Genomic DNA, 19,851 nt, shown 5'->3' with positions numbered 1-19,851 from the left:
TTTTTACTGTAAGAAATTAAACCAAACGCCAAGATCAGAGTCAGGAAATGATCCTTTAAGATTTAAGATTTGTTATATATGCTGCTTAAAAGGTTTTGCGTTCTTCAAAATTTCCTACATTTCTGCATAAAAATGACTCGAAACATCAGCAGATTGGAAGCAGACAAAGAGAAAATAAATGAAATATTATTTATTTAGGCGGCACAGTGGCGAGGTGGTTAGCACTGATGCCTCACAGCAATAAGGTCACCGGTTCGAATCCATGGGCTGGCTGGCCTTTCTGTGTGGAGTTTGCATGTTCTCCCTGTGTCTGCGTGGGTTCCCTCCGGGTACTCCGGCTTCCTCCCACCATCCAAAGACATGCTGGTTAGGTTAATTGGTGATTCTAAATTGGCCGTAGGTGTGCATGTGAGTGTGAATGGTTGTCTGTCTCTGTGTGTGGCCCTGCGATGGACTGGTGACCTGTCCAGGGTGTACCCCTGCCTCTCGCCCGATGACAGCTGGGATAGGCTCCAGCAGACCCCCGTGACCCTTAACAGGACTAAACGGGTATAGAAGATGAATGAATGAATGAATGAATTATTTATTTAGAAAAAAGAGCCAGTATTACATATCTGTGAGCTGAATCTGAAGAGAAACGAGCCCAAGACAACACAAGTGGTTCAAGTCAAAGTCCTGACCTTAATCCAATAGAAATGTTGTGGAAGGACCTGAAGCAAGCAGTTGATGTGAGGAAACCCACCAACATCTCAGAACTGAAAAAAATGTTGAAAGTTGTTCATGAGATTATTGGTAACAGGGTCTGTAGATGTTTTAAAGGGTCATATTTTAATTTGGAAACTGTTTTTCTACAGGAGACTACTGGTGAATGATCTCAGACAAGTGAAGAACTCTGTATGGAAGGTAGGAACATCAGTATCCAAGTCTACCATGAACAAAAGACGTCAGAAGACCTCCAGAATAGAAAGACCAGAATCTGGAACAGCATCTACAAACACCTCAGACGTGGCTCGTTGGTCTAGGGGTATGATTCTCGCTTAGGGTGCGAGAGGTCCCGGGTTCAAATCCCGGACGAGCCCACTTATTGGGAGCAGTTTGACTTTGTTTAGACATGCTTTAGTTCATCTGAAGAGAAACTGGGTCATGCAGCAAGACAACGAGCCCAAGAACACAAGTGGTTCTACAAAAGAACGGTTAAAGAAGAACAAGATGAATGTTTAGGAACGGCCAAGTCAAAGTCCTGACCTTAATCCAATAGAAATGTTGAAGAAGGACCTGAAGCAAGCAGTTGATGTGAGGAAACCCACCAACATCTCAGAACTGAAGTGGTTCTGTTCTGAGGAATGTGCTAAAATTCCTCCAAGCTGCTGTAGACCACTGATCAGCAGTTACCAGAAACTGGATACTGAAAACTAGGGTTCACTTAGCTTTACATCTCACTGATATGTAATATTGGCTCATTTTCCAAAAAAACAAAAAACAAACACACAGGTATAATATTTCTGTTTCAGGTGTTTGATTTGGGTTCTCTTTCTCTACTTTCAGAACTTTTATGCAGAAACGTAGAAAACTGTGAGGGTTGAAAAACTAATCAGCCCTGTATAGCCTCTACCTGCTTGAAAATATGAAATGTTCCAATTTACCTTTTATGGTTCAATAAGAAAACAAATTTTTAATAAATAAATACATCACAAGCAGAGGAGACATCATAAATGTGGCCGACCACATCAAACAGCTTTCATGAGAATCACCGAAAACTTCCCAGACTGAGAATTTTTCAAAAACTGCCGTTGTTGTGAAAACGTTTACACGTCTCCCTCCCCGCGAGCGCAGAAACCCTCCCTCATGCTGTTAGCGCTGCCACGATCAGAGCATCCTCTAATGAAAGAGATGTTTTCCAAATGTTCCGGATAATAGAGCAGCTGTTGTTTCCCTTAATGAGAACAGCAGAGAAGTGACTGCTCTGGAAGCGAGTGAGCCACAGCTCTCAGTGGTAGCCTGGAGGAAGCCACTCCTGCCAGGGATCTCTAAGCACCAGTCCGTCTCGCTCGGCTCGGATGCGCGTAACGCCTGCAGGGGTTTATATTTAGGTTTTGATCCAGGTAGAGTGGTGGTGATCCGTCTGCGGGAGGCAGGGAAGCCAAAGAAAAATGAGCAACTGTTCCGCCTCTGCAGCTGTCTCCGTTTTTGCGTTGTGACGCAACAAAGACTGTTTTCTCCTCTTTATTTAACTAATATGTGATGAGAGAATAAGATCTAAGATGGCTGTAATATGCTTAATAACTCAGGGTGTTATTAGATTATCTGAGGTGCATTGTTGCAGAAGCTTTAGGGGTTGTGGAGGTATCTGGGTGGGGTGTATCTGCAGCCCCCTGACCTTGTTTGATTGTGACACAGCAGCACATGCAGCGGTGGTTCAGTTACCAGCTCCATGCGTCGGCGGCCGCTGTCCTGCTCCCTCTGGCTCAGCTCCTCCATCTCCAGCCTCATGTCCTGCAGGCGCTGCTGGTAGTAGCGGGCGTTCTCCCTCTCCCGAGCCTCGGCCTGGGCGCTCTGCTCCAGCTCCTCCCCCAGACGGACCACGCTGTCCCTCAAACGCAACACCAGCACCTGCACACACACAGCACAGCGATCAGATCATCGTCACACACGTAAGAAACGGGAAAACATTCACGTCCTCTCACCTCAAACCTCTTGACTTGACCTCTCTGAAACTCCAGTTTGTTCTCCAGGTCACACACCCGAGCCTCCTGTTTACTGACGATGCTGCGCCCCACGGTGGACGACTCCAGGAACTGCACCTTGGACACACACTGCTGGAGCTGCATGATGAGCAGGAGGAGAGGAGGAGTGAGGACCAAATTATGCACAGATATATCAGCGAGCGTGGCAGCGCTCCACCTGCAGTTCTATTAAGGTCTGCAACAAGGAGGTTAAATGATCCAGAAATCCATTAACAGGCTCATCCCGGCCAGTTTCAACAGTCGCTCCATAAACCTTTCAGAGCTGCGTTTATTTCCTGACAGAGGAACAAAGGTTACCTCCTCCTGGAGAGAGTGCCTCTGCTTCTTCACCTCCTCCAGCTCCGCCTGCAGCTCTCTGATCTGGGAGATGTCACTGGAGGACTGGGGAGGACAGAGCGGTGGGACAGAGATTGGGATTAGTGTGTTTTAAGAGATCAACGGGCCGTGGAAGCTGAGCAAGCACCTGTGCGATGAGCGCTTTGTGTTTCTTCATGAGCTCGTTGAGGTCTTCCTGGTCCTCCTCCAGCCTCTTCAGCAGGTCCACCTTCTCGTGCTGCAGCAGCGCTAACTGCTCGTCCACCTGACACGCCAAGACGAGGAGGTCAGAATGAGAGGTTAGCCGCTAATCTGCAGACACACTCAGAACTCAGTCTGTCTGCACAGCCTCAACCTGGAGCTCAGAGGGAACCTCAGCCCCCGTCACAGCTCCTCTACAGGACTGTAGCTGATAGAGAAAGGTAGCCTGACTTTGTGTTACTGTGCTATGAAGGAAAATGATCTGCAGAGGACTGGAGGACAGAAACATGTCTCAAACTAAACCTCCTGCACGCTGACCTGTCTGAGTCAAAGCCAGATCCTCTTTCATGGAGTTGATCGATCAGATCTTGCAGAAGTTTGGCTCTAACACCAGTTTCATCACCGTGCATTATTTATTATCATAATTAAAAGGTTCTGGGTGATAAGAATATCCACTAGAGCAGCTACAGACGGGTTGGACACCACTCTGCAGAGACAAACAGAAACCCACTCACCACACTCTTCTGCTTGCAGATATTTTCCAGTTCTATCTGAGTGTTCTCCAGCTCCTGGGCCAGGGTCGCCTGGACGCCCTCGGCCTCCAGTCGCCTCGCCTCGCTCTCCTCCAGCTAAGGCGAGTAAAAGATGATTGTCTCTGAATCAGAGCGGGAGTGGGGAGGACGTTGCTGGGGGGGTGGGGTGGAGGTGAGCGTACCTGACAGTGCAGACGCTCTATCTGGTCCTTGCTGCCGTTGGGGAGGCTCTGCCCCGAGCTGTCCACGGTGGCGAGGAGCAGCTGTGTGTCGGCCAGCAGGGCGTGAGTCCTCTTCAGATCCCTCCTCAGCTTCTTCTCCACGTCGAAGTCTCGGTGTCCCACCTGCAGGATCACACACCCGGCATTAATCCTCCCCTCAAAGATCAGCCCTGAAAAAAGGCGCCGGCGTCTTATCTGGTTAAACGCCTCAGAACACCGTCTGACATTTAGAGAGGAAGAATAAAACACCCACCGGCTCCGACTAACAGTCAGATGATCTGTATTTGAAGGGAAGGTGACACGTGTGATGCAGCGGCTGATAACAGGCGTCCTGCACCTTTACCTCATACTTCACTGCTATAGAGAGGTTTAAGACCTGAGTGTGGCTAGGCTAGGCTAGGCTAGGGTGTATTTTATTGGTCCTGATTCATACTGAATTATACTGTAACTGTAACAACATTTAGAGGATTAAACCAGTTCTGACTTGATTTCAGGGTTAGTGTTTGCATTCTGTCCTTCCACAGATAGAAACACGACTCTCTGCGTGGGCTTACCTGGTCACACAGTGTCGCGATGAGTCCTTCCAGGTCGTGCTTCTCGTGAATCACCATCTGCTTCTCCTCGTACTCCTGCTCCAACTGCATCTCCAGCTGCCTCAGCTGAACACACAGAGACAAGAAGCTCTTATTGTCTTATTGACGGGAAACGTTTCCCTGCAGCGGCGTCAGAACGATAATCTGTGGAGGAGTGAGGCCTCTGAACCGTCTCCTGCTGAAGGAATCGGGAAGTTTGTAGGATTTAAACCTTCAGCCGGGAGGAAGAAGCTTCAGCCTAAAACGACACAGTTTAAACTCAGAGCCCGCAGGTGGATGTAAGAGGTGGAGGTGATTACTGCAGCAGTGGTGGTAGAAGAAGGTGTTTGTCAATTAAAAATGATTTACTTTAAACCCTTTAACCTTTTAAGCCCTAAGAACCTCACCTACAAAGACGTAAACCCAAAATAAATCACAAACAGCTTCTTGATTCTGATTAATATGTGATAAACTACATAGTAGAAAACACCCTGATAGCAATGATGTCATTCTGAACTCATTCAGCAACCCCTTGACTAGAACTGGACCAAGAGTTTAGAGAAATACCACAAAGCACACATATTCTACAGAGGTTCTAGTTCTAGTAAAAATAGAGCCGTTTGGATAAAACCAAAGTGTTCCACGTTGGGTTCTTACCTCTTGAAAGTGAATCTGGCTACAAAATCCTCCTGATTCCACTACAGGAGGCAACGTACACACAATTCAACCTTTGGACATTTTATTTAGCCTTCGTATAATCAAATTCTACTGTTGTGCACATTATACAATCCAGAAGAATACTGAGATCACCAAGATATATTACATTAAATTTTAGTGCGTAGCTAACTTTCAGTACAAGATGATTATATTGTGTATTTATATTTGATGAAATATTAAGACATAAGTAGAAATTCTGACATCCTGACTGCATGTCTTCACTGTTAGCTGAGGCTAGCTGGTTAGTTCCAGCTATGGGACGGTTGGTATAATTAAAGAGAAGCTTCTCTGGTTTCAAATGTCACCCAGCAGAGTAGATTGTGGGTACTATTACATTCCATTTTAACTGTTATATTTACAGAGCGCCTATTCTGTAACTAAAATATGCAAATTAGTGACAAACCAACACTTTGGAAAATTGTTTTTAAATGTTTAAAGCCTGAACTTTAAGAGTCATTACCACACACCCTGCTGTGTGACCTACTAATGAACAACCGGAGAGGAAGGGGCTGATGCAAAATCAAAAACCAAATGCAACACAAACCTTTGTCTTTAACATATCTGGAAACAAATGGAGATGTCTTCGAACAGCAAATAGTTTGCCGTCTGAGTGACTGGTTAAATGTCGTGGCCTCCAAACAGACGAACCAGAACACAATCATCCTGCTGTTAGTCATGTGGAAGCTCTGTTGCCGTGGTTTTAAGCAGCTTTCTGACATGTGAACTGCAGGTTTTTCGTCAAACTATTTTAATAGGTCTTCCTTTACTTCTTGAGATTTTAAAGACAGAATAAAAGATTGCATTTTTAATTTCACATCAGGGAGTTTAAAGTAAGCACGGCTCATGGCGTAAACTGGTCTCTGTGAAGTTCTTATCATCATATTATTGGATGTTTCCTGCAGGCTGCACTGAGGGTCGCCACCTTATTGTTAAACATCAGCTCTGTCTAAAGTCTCACGCTCCACAGAAGCTGAATCAATGATACGATTGTCTGACGATGTGGAAACCTGTGGAGCTGTTGCTTGTTGCTTGTGTATTGATGGAACTGCAGAGATGTGATGTAACTGCTGTCTGGTTGCATAACACTGAGAAAAAAATAAAAATAATAAGAATAAAAAGAAAAGCTAAGTGGACGATTAACTGAAAAGAACAGTTTTTCTTTCTCTCAGTCGGTGACGAGGATCCATCTGCACAGAAACACCACCGTCAGTCCTGCTGCCTGATAGGAGTTCAGACTGAATGTTTACTCGGTTCGATCATCTGAACACGATTCTTAGGACATTCTCATGATCGATGCATGAATGATGTTGCATAAAGGAATCACGATAAAGGCTCTGCTCAAGGTTTCTTCCTTTTAAAGGAAGCTTTTCTTTCCATCGTCTCTTTAGTTCTTGCTCTGAAGGTTTCAGACTCTGGGTTTATTAAAGCAAGACCATTTGGATTGTGTTTGACACTATATGATAAAACTGACTAAACCTGATATGCTTGCTGTAATGTAGATAAACTGTATGTACACTAACATATGTTTATAACAGCTATAGATGTAAGAAGTGGTTAATATCACAGTTTAATGTAGCTGTAGGTAGATGAAGTATTTATTAAAACATCCTCTTCCTGTAGACAAACAGATAAACCTGACTAAAGAAGATAGAAATATAACGGTTGACTAATACTAGTAAGATATGTTCAGTATTATCTGCCTGTAACTGCATTAAATGTATTTATTTATTCATTAAATACATATATATGTAGTAGGATACAGTAGTGTGAACAATCAGAGCAGAAAAAGAGGAAGATGGTGATGATGAAGAAGAAGAAGACAAAGAAGAGGAAGAGGAGGGAGAACAAGAAAAAGAAGTAGAAGTAGAAGGAGAAGCAGACAAAGAGGAAGAATATGAAGAAGATAAAGGAGAAGATGAACATGAAGAAGAGGAAGAGGAAAAGTAAGACCAAGAACAGAAGAAGAAGAAGAAGAAGCTGCACCCCTGGCCCATGAGTTCTGTCCTGGATCATTATCACTAATGTCCCGGTCGTATTTTAATGGCTGTCTGCTTGGCTGGGTGTTAATCTAAAGACAGTAGAGGACAGTAGAGAGACCTCATGGTGTTCAACTCACTCGTCTCTGTGAGGACTTGTGGACGTCCTCTAGCTCCTCCTCTTTGTCCTCCAGCTCCTTCTGGTGCATCTGCTTCATCCTCTCCATCTCCATCTCAAACCTCATGTGGACCTGTCAGGACGAGGACGAGGACACGGAGCGGGTCAGAAAGGCGGCAGGATGTCAGAGTACCTGAAGGTGTCGGGACGCTCTGACGTCACCTGCTGCTGCTGCTGGATCCTGGCCGTCAGCTTGGAGACTTCCTCCGCCCTCTCGCCGCCCTGGCTCTCCAGGAGGCGGAGCTGCTTCTTGAGGTCGGGCAGGGACTCGGCGGCGAGGTCGACGGGCAGGCTGAGGTCACGGATCTGGGCACACAGCTCCTCCTTCTGTTTCTGCAGACGTCCCACCTCCGCCTGGCTCTCCTGCACACGCCCACGCACCCATCAGAACATTCCTGCTCTCAGACTCTGTCTCTGGAGGTGGTCCAGGCTAAAGAGGCTAAACTGTCTCTGGAGGTGGTCCAGGCTAAAGAGGCTAAACTGTCTCTGGATGCCTCAGCATCAGCTTTTAAAACCAGAGCGCACTAACACAAAAGTAGAAACAGAAAACCTCCGTCTAAAATAAATCTACAACTACTGACCTGATGTCACAGAGATTAGATGAAACAGTGAGACGCCTTATTTAAAACATCTGTGACTAAGATGTTGATGAGCTAAAACCTTTACTAGCTGCTGTTTTACACCACATAAAGTTATTACCTCCTTTACTGACGCATATTTAAACAGTGGACAGAAGAAGAGGAGGAGGAAGAAAAAGAAGAAACATGAAAAAGAAGAAGAACAGGAAAAAGACAAAGTAGAGGAAGAAAAAGAAGAAGAAGAAACAGAAAAAGGAGAGTAAGATGAAAAAGAAGAAGAAGAAGAGGAAGAAAAAGGAAAAGAAAAAGAAGAAACAGAAAAAGAAGAAGAACAGGTAGAATACAGAGAAGTGGAAGGAGAAGATGAAAACTGAACTGTCGACTAAAACTGTTAAATGTGACCAAGACCAATAAACATTTTTGTTTGAAGACAAAGACTACGACTAAATAAATGTCTGTCTGTCAGAATGAACACTTTGCTGTATCATTTATCTTCAGCCACATGTCAGACGTTGACTCCAGTAACTCAGCTGCCTCTGATTCATCCGTCTCTGGCTCAGATTTGCTTCATTTTACTGCAGCGACACGAGTTCATGAATCACATGTGACAACTGTAATTCCAACAGTCACTTCTGTTCTCCTTTCCAGGTTCACATGATGAATGGTGAACGTTGAAGTTCTGCCTTAAAGCCCATTCCTTTATCATCAGAAGTGATTCTACTGAAGCTCAGTGTCAGAGCTGGCTCTCGTCATTCTGGTGGCCTCCAAACCAGTTACACTCACTAGACACATGTTCTGACCTTTTTATTGGCAAAACAGACAAAAACAAATATTATGTTAAAGAGTTAAAGTCTCCATGAAATCAAATCAGTGTGTTTAAAATGATGACTCATCCTGCACTCTCCAGACTTTGTGGGCGGGGGAAGTCAGTCTCTCTTTCAGGTTAGTGTCCCATTAATAAACATGATATCATATAAAAATACTCTACACGTAAAATCAAACCGACCTGGAGGCTGCGGCGCAGGGTGAATATTTCCGCCCCCAGAGCTGTGTTTTCATGGAAAGCTTTGTCCTTCTGCTCTCGCTCGTTGTCGGCTTCCTCCAGAGCCTGAGTCAGCTCACTATCAAACCTGTATGAAGCACAGATGAAACAGGAGGATGAAACGGGCTCTTATCATTAAAAAATAGGTGAAACAAAAGAAAATAAACTGGGTCTCGCTGAGGTGGAATCATGGAAAGTGTTTCAGTTTTGTGATGATCGTCCAGGTGGGACGTTAATGTGAGGTCTGAACGGGGTCTGACTGTCATGTTCATGAAGGTAGTCTGAGCTCAGTGACATGAAGCATCTTTATGTTGGAAGCAACCACTAGAAGACGTTCGTATCGTATCGTATCTTATAGTATTGTATCGTACAGTACCGTACCGTATCGTACTGTATCGTATCGTATTGTATCGTGTGGTATCATATTGTATTGTACGGTATCGTATAGTAGCATATCATATCGTGTGGTATCATGTAATATCGTACCTTACTCGTATCGTATCGTATTGTATCGCATCGTATCGCATCGTATCGTATTGTACGGTATTGTACAGTAGCAAATGATATCATGTGGTATCATGTAATATCGTACCTTACCTTACCGTATCGTATCGTATCGTATCGTATCGTACGGTATCGTACAGTAGCAAATTATATCATGTGGTATCATGTAATATCGTACCTTACCGTATCGTATCGTATCGTATCGTATTGTATTGTATTGTATCGTATTGTATTGTACGGTATCGTACAGTAGCAAATCATATCACGTGATATCGCACCTTGCCGTATCGTATCGTATCGTATCGTATTGTATTGTATTGTATCGTATCGTATCGTATCGTATCGTGTGGTATCCTATTGTATTGTACGGTATCGTACAGTAGCAAATCATATCACGTGATATCGCACCTTGCCGTATCGTATCGTATCGTATCGTATCGTATCGTATCACATCGTATCACATCGTATCACATCGTATCATATCGTATTGTACGGTATCGTACAGTAGCAAATCATATCATGTGGTATCATGTAATATCGTACCTTACCGTATTGTATCGTATCGTGTGGTGTCATATCATATTGTAACGTTGTGGTAATGTTGTTCTGATTTTGTTCTTTTTAAAACAATGACGTTATATCCTGCTAACAACCCTAATAAAGTCTTTAGTGAACTCTGACCTCCTCTGTTTGCGCTCCAGTTCGTGCATGCGGCTCTGCAGACTGTCGGTGAGGACTCGGGCGTCCTGGAGGTCAGAGGTCACGCGGCGACAGTGACGCTTCAGTTCCGTCGCGCTCTTCCTGGACTGATCCAGCTGGGCCTGCAGCTCCACCACCTACACACACACACACACACACACACACACACACAGAGCATTATCGTCTGCAGACATTTAATCTCCCATCAGTGTTGCTGTGCACGTCGGCGTGTCCCGCCTCACCTTGGTATCGAGCTGTTGTCGGGTCTGTTTCTCTGTCTCCAGCTTTTCCTCCGTCTGCTTCAGCCGTCTGCGGACAAACTCCACCTCCGTCTGGCAGCACTCCAGCTGCATGGCCAGCTCACTGTCTGTGTGACGGGAGGAGATGGATGTGACTTTGTCAGGGGGTGAATGTCAGGGTCACTTTAAATCTGTCTCTCTCTTTGATTTGTCTCCAGTCAGTTGTTCCAAAGTTCAGGAGACAAACTGGAGAAGCAGAAGGAGGCACCTTTAAAAGCAAACTTTATTATTATTTCTTTATTATTTGTTCAGTCTGGTTGATTAAACTTCTCAACCTATACACTTAATGTTTGACTGGACTCATTGTTGACCAGGTTCTTACTGCAGCTAAATGTTTGTCCTGAGGATGCAGTTACAGTTAACTTTACTGAAGACGTTTCATCCAAGTCTTCAGTCCTAACAGACTGGTGGGGGGTTAGGGTTTAAAGAGGAACATCTGTGGGTGGTGTCCATCAGAAACAACAACCAGACACTCACCTGGAATTAAGAGGAATCTGTTTTGATCCTGTTTCTTTCTCAAATGAATCCTTAATGTCCACAGACTTATATCTCAGTCCACCTGTCCTGTTCAGAAAGGAGTTTTATTTTCCAAATTGACGTAGGCGTCTCCTTTTACTCCTCTTTTTAACCATGTCTGGCTAAATTGTGGGCGTTGTTGTCCTCTAAAGAGTGTCCTTTGTCCTTTAGGTGAAGATGTCCATAAACTACACTCCTGTTTTTTGTTTTATCTTTCTTAAAACCAATACTCCTGTTGGAGTTGTCATTATTCAAGATATTCATGATGTCCATTGTGTCCACCATTTAACTCTACTTCCTTAACTTTGTTATTTTTTTCACTATTATTTTTTTTTACCTTACTGTATTTCTATATTTTGTCTAATTTGTATTTTCTCACTGCGGTACCCACCCCACCTAAAATTTTATTGTATCGCATCGAATCGTATCGTATCGTGACGTATGCTACGATACCACAATCGTAACCTATTGTGTGATATCTCATTGTATCATACCGTATTGCATCGTGGGGGAGCATATCGTGTCGTGTTGTGTCGTATCGTATTTTTTCTTTAATCTAAAATCGTATCATTAATGATATCTGGATTTCTGCTCTGCTGACACACAATCACTCGCTTCATTCATATCTCTTCATGTGCTCTGCTGTCACATCTAATGCGTCATATTGCATCACGTCATATCGCATCATGTGGTATCGTGCAGTAACGCACAGTATCGTATCGTATCGTATCGTATCGTATCGTATCGTGATGATTTGAGCTGAATTACTGACACTAATAAATGTGTCTGACCTTCTGAAGCTGACCAGTGCTCATGTTGTTTTAACCCTTGAGTTTCAGTTTTGTGAATGAAACGTCCTTAAACAGACGAATCATTGATTACACCAACGAATAAACCTCCCATTAACCAGCAGATGGCTTCACTGTGATGCCATCAGCTGATTCTGACTAATGAGAGTTTGAACTTTATCTGAAATGAGCTGAGCCTCTGCAGAATGGGTCCAGTCAACGAAACTAAACTAAAACATGAATAATAGACGACGTTGTTCCTTAAAGAGTAAAGTATTCCCCCTGGTTCTTTACCTGTCCCTGCTCCTCTCTGACTCTCCACCAGCTGAGCTCTCTGCCTCTCCTCCTCCAGCTGCTTCTCCAGGGTTTCCATGGCGACTTTGCACTGGTCTAAGCGAGCCTGCAGATGAAGATGAAGACGAAGACACCGATGAGATCATCTGAGGAGGGGAAGTAATAGATTACTGGTCAGGGTCCCACCTGCAGGTCTCTGTTGTCTCGGCTGAGTCGAAGTCTCTCTGCCCTCTCCACGTCCAGAGCCTGACCCACCGCATCGCCACGGAAACGCTCGTCGCTTAGCTCCGATGTCACGGCCGTAACCTGCACACATGGAGCATGAGCAGAGTGTGTCGTGTCGTTGTATAGTGTTGTATTGTGTTGTGTTGTATTGTTGTTGTCCCAGCTCAGACCTTGGTCTCCAGGCCGTCTGCCGTCTGCCTCAGCTCATTCCTCTCCTTCTCTGATTTCTCCAGACGTCGTCTCAGAGCCGATATCTCATCCTGACAAAGTGAAACAGAGACAAAGCCTCTTTTAAACAACAGCTGGAAACATTTGTGTGTTTGTTTGTGTTTGTGTTTGTGTGTTCACCTCTTTAGCCCTGAGCCTCTCGTTGTCCATGTTGACGTCGAGCAGAGGACGAACTCTGCAGAAAAGTTTCCACCAGCTCCACTTGGACACGGCCCTCAGAGCCCGAAGGTTCCTCTGCAGACAGCGGACGGCCATCTGCTGCACCTGAACGCACCACCGCCGACAAATCAGATTAACAGTGAGCGCTGGATTGAAACCGTCATCGAGTGTCTGCATTCACTGTTTACTGGAATACTGAAATAATACCTAGAGAAGTTTGTTTTATTTGTCTTAAGGCAGAATTTACCTCATCACAGTCACCAGAGAGATTCAGTTATACTCTCAAATCCTGTTTTGTCTATTGTATTTGTGTTTTTAGCCCGTCCAGTATTAATACTCTGTAACGGTAAATGTTTTTATTGTTTAATTGGCCCAGAAGACACAGGTCCCGGGACTGTTAAGGTATCTTCAGTTAAAATACTACAAGGACAAAACAAGAGACACTGATGTGATGCAAAACAGAATCAGTTTGCAAATAAATGTTTGAGTTTCTGAGGTTTTAAGATGAAACTTTTCTTGTGCTTTTATTTTGAAGGAGCTAAATTCAAGTCCTGCAGACACACCTGCAAACAAAATCTAATCTCTCATGATTAAAGTGAAAAAGTGATATATTTTCTATTTAAATGAAATGTTGTTGTAATTGTTTAATTGTTCCAGATTAAATTTTGTCCGGTTCCTGTGTTTTGTTTTCTCTAAACTGAAGGTTGAGCTCGTTGAGTTCTCAGAGCACAGATTTAATTCATGCAGAGAGAGACGCTCACCTTGAGTTTGCGATACTTCTGACGGGCCAGGTGTCCCATGCAGGCGGCCTGGAGATAGACCAGCCAGCCGGTGACCTGCTGGTCCCTCTGCTGCTCCAGGTAACGCAGGACACCTCTCTTCATGAACACCTGAGAGACAGCAGAGAAGAAGAAGAAGAAGAAGGTCTGTGAACTGCATGTGCTGTTTTTTTTGTTGGTTTGATTTCAGGAGCTCAAACATGTTCTCACTCTGCTGGCTCCCACGACGATGCTCTTCTTATCCACGTCCAGCTCCACCAGCAGCTCCTCCACCGCCTGAGACACACAGACAGACACATCTACTGATTTATTCTGAGCCGAGGCTCACGGGACGGACGAGCTACCGCCTACCTGGCCGACTGACTGACCTTTCTCTCGTCGTGGTTGACGAACATGGAAGCGTAACGTTTCATGATGGGAGGACACAGCGCCTGGAAGTGACACCTGAAGTCGCTCAGTGTCATGTGTTCTGAATAACCTGAGGACGGACGGGGGGACACAAATCAGCTGATTATTCAGAATGATGCTTAAAAATGTTTGTGTCCTTCAGAGTTTTCTACATTTTGGAGTAAAAATTATTTAAAACATCAGCAAATTTACACACGAGCACGAAACTGAAATATTATACAAGTCTAATCAAGAAACTGGGATTACAAGTTCATTTCAAAGCCAAATTAGAGTTCAGAAGTGTTCTGTAGCTCAGAAATAGAGTTGCTGTTGCAGACGACAGATCAGCAGTTACCGTAAATGTTTAGCTGCACAACAGATACTGAAAACAATGGTTCACGTACTTTTACAACTCACAGAAATGTCATATTGGCTCATTTTCCTAAATAAACAAACACACAAGTCTAATATTTCTGTTCAGGTGTTTGATTGGGTTCTCTTTGTCTACTTTCAGGACATGTTTTGAGTAATTTTCACGCAGAAATGTAGAAGAACTCATAAAGTTAAACATAAGTACTTAATATTTCCAAACTAATAATGATCTAATGGTTAATAATGCTGAATACTTCATATACGTTGTGAATGCATGGACCTGTGCGGTACAGCTGCAGCGCTGACAGGATCTGGGTGGAGTGGAGCTGCACTCTGAGGGCCGGGACGTCAAAACCTCCCCCGTCCGTCTTGGCGCTGACGCACTGCAGGAACACCGGCCTGGCTCGCCGGATCAGATTGACCAGAGCGTCCTGCAGAGCGGACGAAGACAAAGAGAGAGAGAGAGTGTAACAGAGTTCATGAGGCTCAGACAGCGACGGTCCTGGGGTGTACTCACCGCCTGCAGCTTCACGGCGATGCACTGCGAGTGTCTGCGTATCGCTGCCATGCCTCCGCTGAACGTTTTCCTGATGGTGCCGTTCCTCTGCAGCGAGCGCTGGCTGCCCCCCTCCAGACCCCCCAGGCCTCGACACATGGGCGGCAGGGAGATGGTGGGGCTGAACACGGCCTTCACCTCCGCTCTGGGGAAGGTAGCGACAAGATGATCATCACATCACGCCTCACTAAAGCACTGCTGAGTTCAAGTATTGATGTGGACGCATTTAGAAGATCCTTCTAGTGCAGCAGCCACGGAAAAGAGTGTCTGACAATAATTATTGGAAACGCAAACAAAGAGTTTTTGTCACACCTAATATGTCAAACGTTTCCACCAGAGATTTACGCAGCAGTTCCCCAAATTACCAGTGCATGTCACTAAAACTCTTGAAGCAGTTCAAAGCCTGACCGGCTGCTGCCATCAAGGAGTGTCATTGCTATGGGGTGGGGGTGTCTGGTCTGGTCTAGGTGGGTGCTACATGTCTAAGTAACATCCACACCAATGAATGCCAGGTCCAGAAGTTTCCCAGCAGAACACTGAACTGTCACAAGATGGTTTAAATGTTATTCACTTCTCCTGTCAGTGGTCATAATGTTGTGGCTGATGGGTGGATGTTGAACACACACTCACATGGTGGAGTTGTGGAGCAGACAGATGGCGTTGAGAGCAGACGGGTTGTTCTGGATCAGGCTGAACCACCCGGTCAGGTCGTAGCGGACCGGGTCCCGTCCCATCAGGTGGTTGACCTCACACTGCAGCGGCTGCTCACACTGACGCACTGCAGAGACAGGTACATGTTCAGACCCTCAGCGTGGGCCGTGTGCGCCCACAGAGGGAGTCTGAGGGTTTTGTTTTACCAGTGCTGCTGTAGTACTGGCAGACTCTCTCCAGGGCGCTGTTCTCACTGGAGGCCGGCGTCACCATCTCCTCATCCAGAACCCACAGCAGACCTCTGGGGTCTCCGTCCGCAGCCCGGACCTGAAACACCACGAAACAACAAAATACTGTGTCTCAAGCACATGAATCTGAAGCTTCAATGACTTCTGAAACTGTCAGAAGATAGATGGAGTGAAAAGAGGAAAGGAAAACTAAACAAGTCATTCACAAACACGACGTTCAACACAGGAGATCCAGCTCTTCAGGTCAGGATTCAGCTGTCCTCCTACACCTGAAGGACAAGGGACACTCTTTAGACGTCCACATTCTATCCAGAGAAGACAGACGGTTTAAAAGAGGAGTAAAAGAAGACGTCTGTGTCAGACTGGGAAATAACTCAACCCCAACCCCCCACCAGTCTGTTAGAAGTGAAGACTTGGATGAAACGTCTTCTAGAAACCCAACAAGTCCAGATGTTCATGTTGTTTTTTTGGATCTACCACGACCTGGACGACTGAGAACCTTCACAGAAATATAAAACATGTTTCATTCATGTAAAGTTAATTTAAAGAAACGCTTCCCTGTTGCAGACAGAAGAAGTGGAGGAGTAGAATAATTCTAAGAGTGTAGGATCACTCCTCTTTCTTCCCGTTTAGGGTTTTGGTTTCTGGACGTTCACATGAACCTTCTACCCTTAAACCTCGTCAAAGACGTACTCCAGGACATCTGTCTCCACCCGATCAGACGCGTCTAAGGTTTGTTTTCTTCAGGCTCTCTGACTAAGCTCTACTGACGCAGACAGACTTTTGACAGTTCTGGGTGATGCTGACCTTTGAGATTAACGTCAGAGATCTCAGTTCTGTTAAAACTGTTTTCATGTTTGCTGAGTACCTGCGGAGGAGGCTGGTCGATTGCGGATACAACCTCCGCTGGGCTGCTCTCTGGACACTCGAAGTGCACGTGGATCTTCTCCTGCAACAGACAACACAAGGTTTATACTCATTATTCTTTTGAGTGCATGAAACCCCAGTGTGTTGTTGGTAAAATCTAAAGATCTGGGATATTTCCAAATAAATTTAGTGAGAAGATAAGAGGGACTAAGAAATCTGTGTGAGTTTGGCATCATCCCAGTCAGATGGTGATTTATATTAAAGGGGAGAATATCATGACATGAATAAAATCTGATTTAAAATACAACAGGAAATAGATAGCCCATTCTTCTCTGATTGGTCAGCTCCCGACCAAGCCCCGCCCTCCACACAGCTGAAAGTTAGCACCAATCAATATGCAGGAAATGAAACTAGTGCAGGATGAGTCATGGCTTTTAACACTGACTTTTGTTCCATGGGGGCTTTAAATAGAAAATGAATCACCAGGTTCATTCGGGTTCATCCTCTGAGGACCATGAACGTCTGACTTTATGGTAATTTCTTTAGCTAGCCCGACTTTTTCCTGCACACAATTACTTTTGTAGTGGAAACTCTCTCTTTTGAGAACTGATTCTGCTGGGCCCAGTTAAATTGTTTGGGGGCTCCAGATTTAGAGTTACCAGAGGATTAAGTGTGGCTATGCTAGGCTAGCTTGGACCTGGACTGCAGATAAAACTGTTAAGATGTGCAGATCTGTCAAAAAGCATACGACAAGACAAAGACACGATGAACGAGCCGGACAGTCGCACACTCCACGTTACCTGAGCGTATCTGTCCAGTGTGTGTCTGAATGTGTGAGAGTGGTAGTGCTCCAGCAGCCTCTCCTGTAAGTAGTTGTGGCAGAGTTCAGACCAGTTGGCTCCTCGTTCCTCTGACGAGTGTCTCGGGTTCCTCAGGCCCGGCGTGTCCACCACCATCACGGAGGCTAACGTCAGCTGCTGACTGCTCAGAGCCCTGAGTACAAAACATGAACGGTGTCGGTACACAATGTTAAATAAATGGTTCTGTACCCTCTAGTCTAGACTTTTCTACATTTCTGCATAAGAGCTTCAGATGATCTTTACACAAAACCACTGCTCTCCAAAGCCAGTCATCATTGATGGACCAATGAATTCTGAATTCTACCAGTGAACTCTAAAAGAAAATGTCAGGACATCTGTCCATGAGCTGAATGTGAAGAAGGTAACAGGGTCTGTAGATGTTTAAAGGGTCATATTTCAGTTTGGAAGCTGCTTATCTACAGGAGACTACTGGTGAATGATCTCAGACAAATGAAGAACTCTGTATGGAAGGTAGGAACATCAGTATCCAAGTCTACCATGAACAAAAGACGTCACAAGAGCAAATACAGAGGGTTTATCACAGGCTGCAAACCACTGATGAACCTCAGGAATAGAAAGACCAGAATCTGGATCAGCATCTACAAACAACTCAGACGTGGCTCGTTGGTCTAGGGGTATGATTCTCGCTTAGGGTGCGAGAGGTCCTGGGTTCAAATCCCGGACGAGCCCACTTATTGGGAGTAGTTTGACTTTGTTTAGACATGCTTTAGTTCATCTGAAGAGAAACTGGGTCATTAAAGAAGAACAAGATGAATGTTTAGGAACGGCCAAGTCAAAGTCCTGACCTTAATCCAATAGAAATGTTGTGGAAGGACCTGAAGCAAGCAGTTGATGTGAGGAAACCCACCAACATCTCAGAACTGAAGTGGTTCTGTTCTGAGGAATGGGCTAAAATTCCTCCAAGCTGCTGTAGACCACTGATCAGCTGTTACCAGAAACATTTAGTTACAAGGAGGTCACAGCAGATACTGGAAACAAGGCTTCACTTAGTTTTACACCTCCCTGATATGTAATATTTGCTCATTTTCCTGAATAAACGAACACACAAGTATAATACTCCAGTTTCATGTGTTTGACTGGGTTCTCTTTTTCTACTTGTTTTGAGTCATTTTTATGCAGAAATGTAAAACATTCAAGCAGAAAGTAAAGTGGCTTTGTACACGTGTGGATGTAAACTTCTGCAAACGTTCTTTAATTAATGATGCTGATAAATGTTAAACAGAAAATAGAGACGATGATGTGGAGGAGGAAATGACCAATCAAAGATGTTGTGATCTGCGTCATCGAGGCGTGGAGTGACATTTCTGAGAAGGTGAACGTCAGACTGCAGCATAGATTTGATGCAGATGCATAAATCAGACTTAATTATGGACAAGGAAATAAGATTAGATAAATTCATGAAGACATCAAGCACATAGAACCATTTCTTCCACTCGGCTGAAAGCAGATATTTAAACTTTCTCCAGAGTTTTCACTCCTCTCAGAACAGTTTGATGGAAAATGAAACAGTTTTCCAGTGCTGAGCTCTGGGCTCTTTAGTGTGACGACATTCTAACAACTTTTTCAGCCTCAAGTTTCTGCATTAAACTACAACTATTACTGAGTACAACTTCATGTGTCGCCTGCGAAGAAGGAGGACCATTCACGGTACCGATACTACACTGTAAAAACACAATTAATAATTCTGCATGTAAAACTAAATCATCTAAAATGTGTAAGTTTAAGATCGCCTGTAAATATTTTGTAGCAGTAGAGTTGTTTTGGAGTCTCTCTGCCTGGAACTGATAATTAATTGGCGGAGTTTGAGACGTGTCCTTACCATGGACAGTATAAAGATGGATGGTGGAACTGCTGCTCAAAAGTGAAGCCAAATCCAGTAGAGCTCCCCCTGGTGGCTGGCTGCAGTATAAGCTCCACCCCCTCCATGTTGGTAGGCGGGACTTGGGTCAAATTAAAACACTAAAATACACGTCACATACATTTTTTTCAAGTATAGTTTCTGTCATTTCATGTTCAAGTGTCATTTTTTTTTTTTTGGATAAGTTTCATTTTAGTTATTTGACAGAAACAGGATGTGACATAATGGCGACTACCAGTTGCCATGCCAACCGCTCGGTAAAACGTCCCGTTGGACTGTAAGAATTGTAAAAACTATTTTTAAAATAAGTCCAGTGTATAATCCATCATGTCCTTGTAACAGGTGGAGGTAGAGCAGAGCGTAGTATTAATTAAACTAAAACATGAGTGAGTCTGTAGGAAGTGTGGGCGGGGCATCAATATCACGGCTCCACGTGGCTCCGCCCTCAGACCGTACTGGTCAG

At 44.5% G+C, this 19,851-nt stretch overlaps 1 protein-coding gene across 1 annotated transcript in view; it reads right to left on the bottom strand.

Moving 5' to 3' along the window:
• myo18b (myosin XVIIIB) overlaps positions 1-19,851 on the bottom strand; it is a gene marked incomplete at its 5' end in the record, with an annotated part of 39,677 nt that overhangs the window by 8,026 nt on the left and 11,800 nt on the right. Inside the window, 25 exons of the mRNA XM_084572107.1 lie at positions 2,425-2,610; positions 2,685-2,822; positions 3,042-3,125; positions 3,208-3,324; positions 3,776-3,889; positions 3,976-4,137; positions 4,569-4,673; positions 7,420-7,530; positions 7,620-7,820; positions 9,042-9,165; positions 10,263-10,417; positions 10,523-10,647; positions 12,178-12,283; positions 12,364-12,483; positions 12,573-12,662; positions 12,751-12,894; positions 13,551-13,679; positions 13,779-13,844; positions 13,937-14,046; positions 14,608-14,758; positions 14,845-15,028; positions 15,514-15,661; positions 15,741-15,861; positions 16,651-16,731; positions 17,450-17,642. Coding sequence (XP_084428233.1) covers positions 2,425-2,610; positions 2,685-2,822; positions 3,042-3,125; positions 3,208-3,324; positions 3,776-3,889; positions 3,976-4,137; positions 4,569-4,673; positions 7,420-7,530; positions 7,620-7,820; positions 9,042-9,165; positions 10,263-10,417; positions 10,523-10,647; positions 12,178-12,283; positions 12,364-12,483; positions 12,573-12,662; positions 12,751-12,894; positions 13,551-13,679; positions 13,779-13,844; positions 13,937-14,046; positions 14,608-14,758; positions 14,845-15,028; positions 15,514-15,661; positions 15,741-15,861; positions 16,651-16,731; positions 17,450-17,642 — 3,265 coding nt within the window. The remainder of the gene's footprint in view (positions 1-2,424; positions 2,611-2,684; positions 2,823-3,041; positions 3,126-3,207; positions 3,325-3,775; positions 3,890-3,975; positions 4,138-4,568; positions 4,674-7,419; positions 7,531-7,619; positions 7,821-9,041; positions 9,166-10,262; positions 10,418-10,522; positions 10,648-12,177; positions 12,284-12,363; positions 12,484-12,572; positions 12,663-12,750; positions 12,895-13,550; positions 13,680-13,778; positions 13,845-13,936; positions 14,047-14,607; positions 14,759-14,844; positions 15,029-15,513; positions 15,662-15,740; positions 15,862-16,650; positions 16,732-17,449; positions 17,643-19,851) is intronic.

This window comes from Chelon labrosus (genome assembly GCF_963514085.1).
Source record: "Chelon labrosus genome assembly, chromosome: 22".
NCBI lineage: Eukaryota > Metazoa > Chordata > Actinopteri > Mugiliformes > Mugilidae > Chelon > Chelon labrosus.
This window is presented reverse-complemented; position numbering and strand designations above follow the sequence as displayed.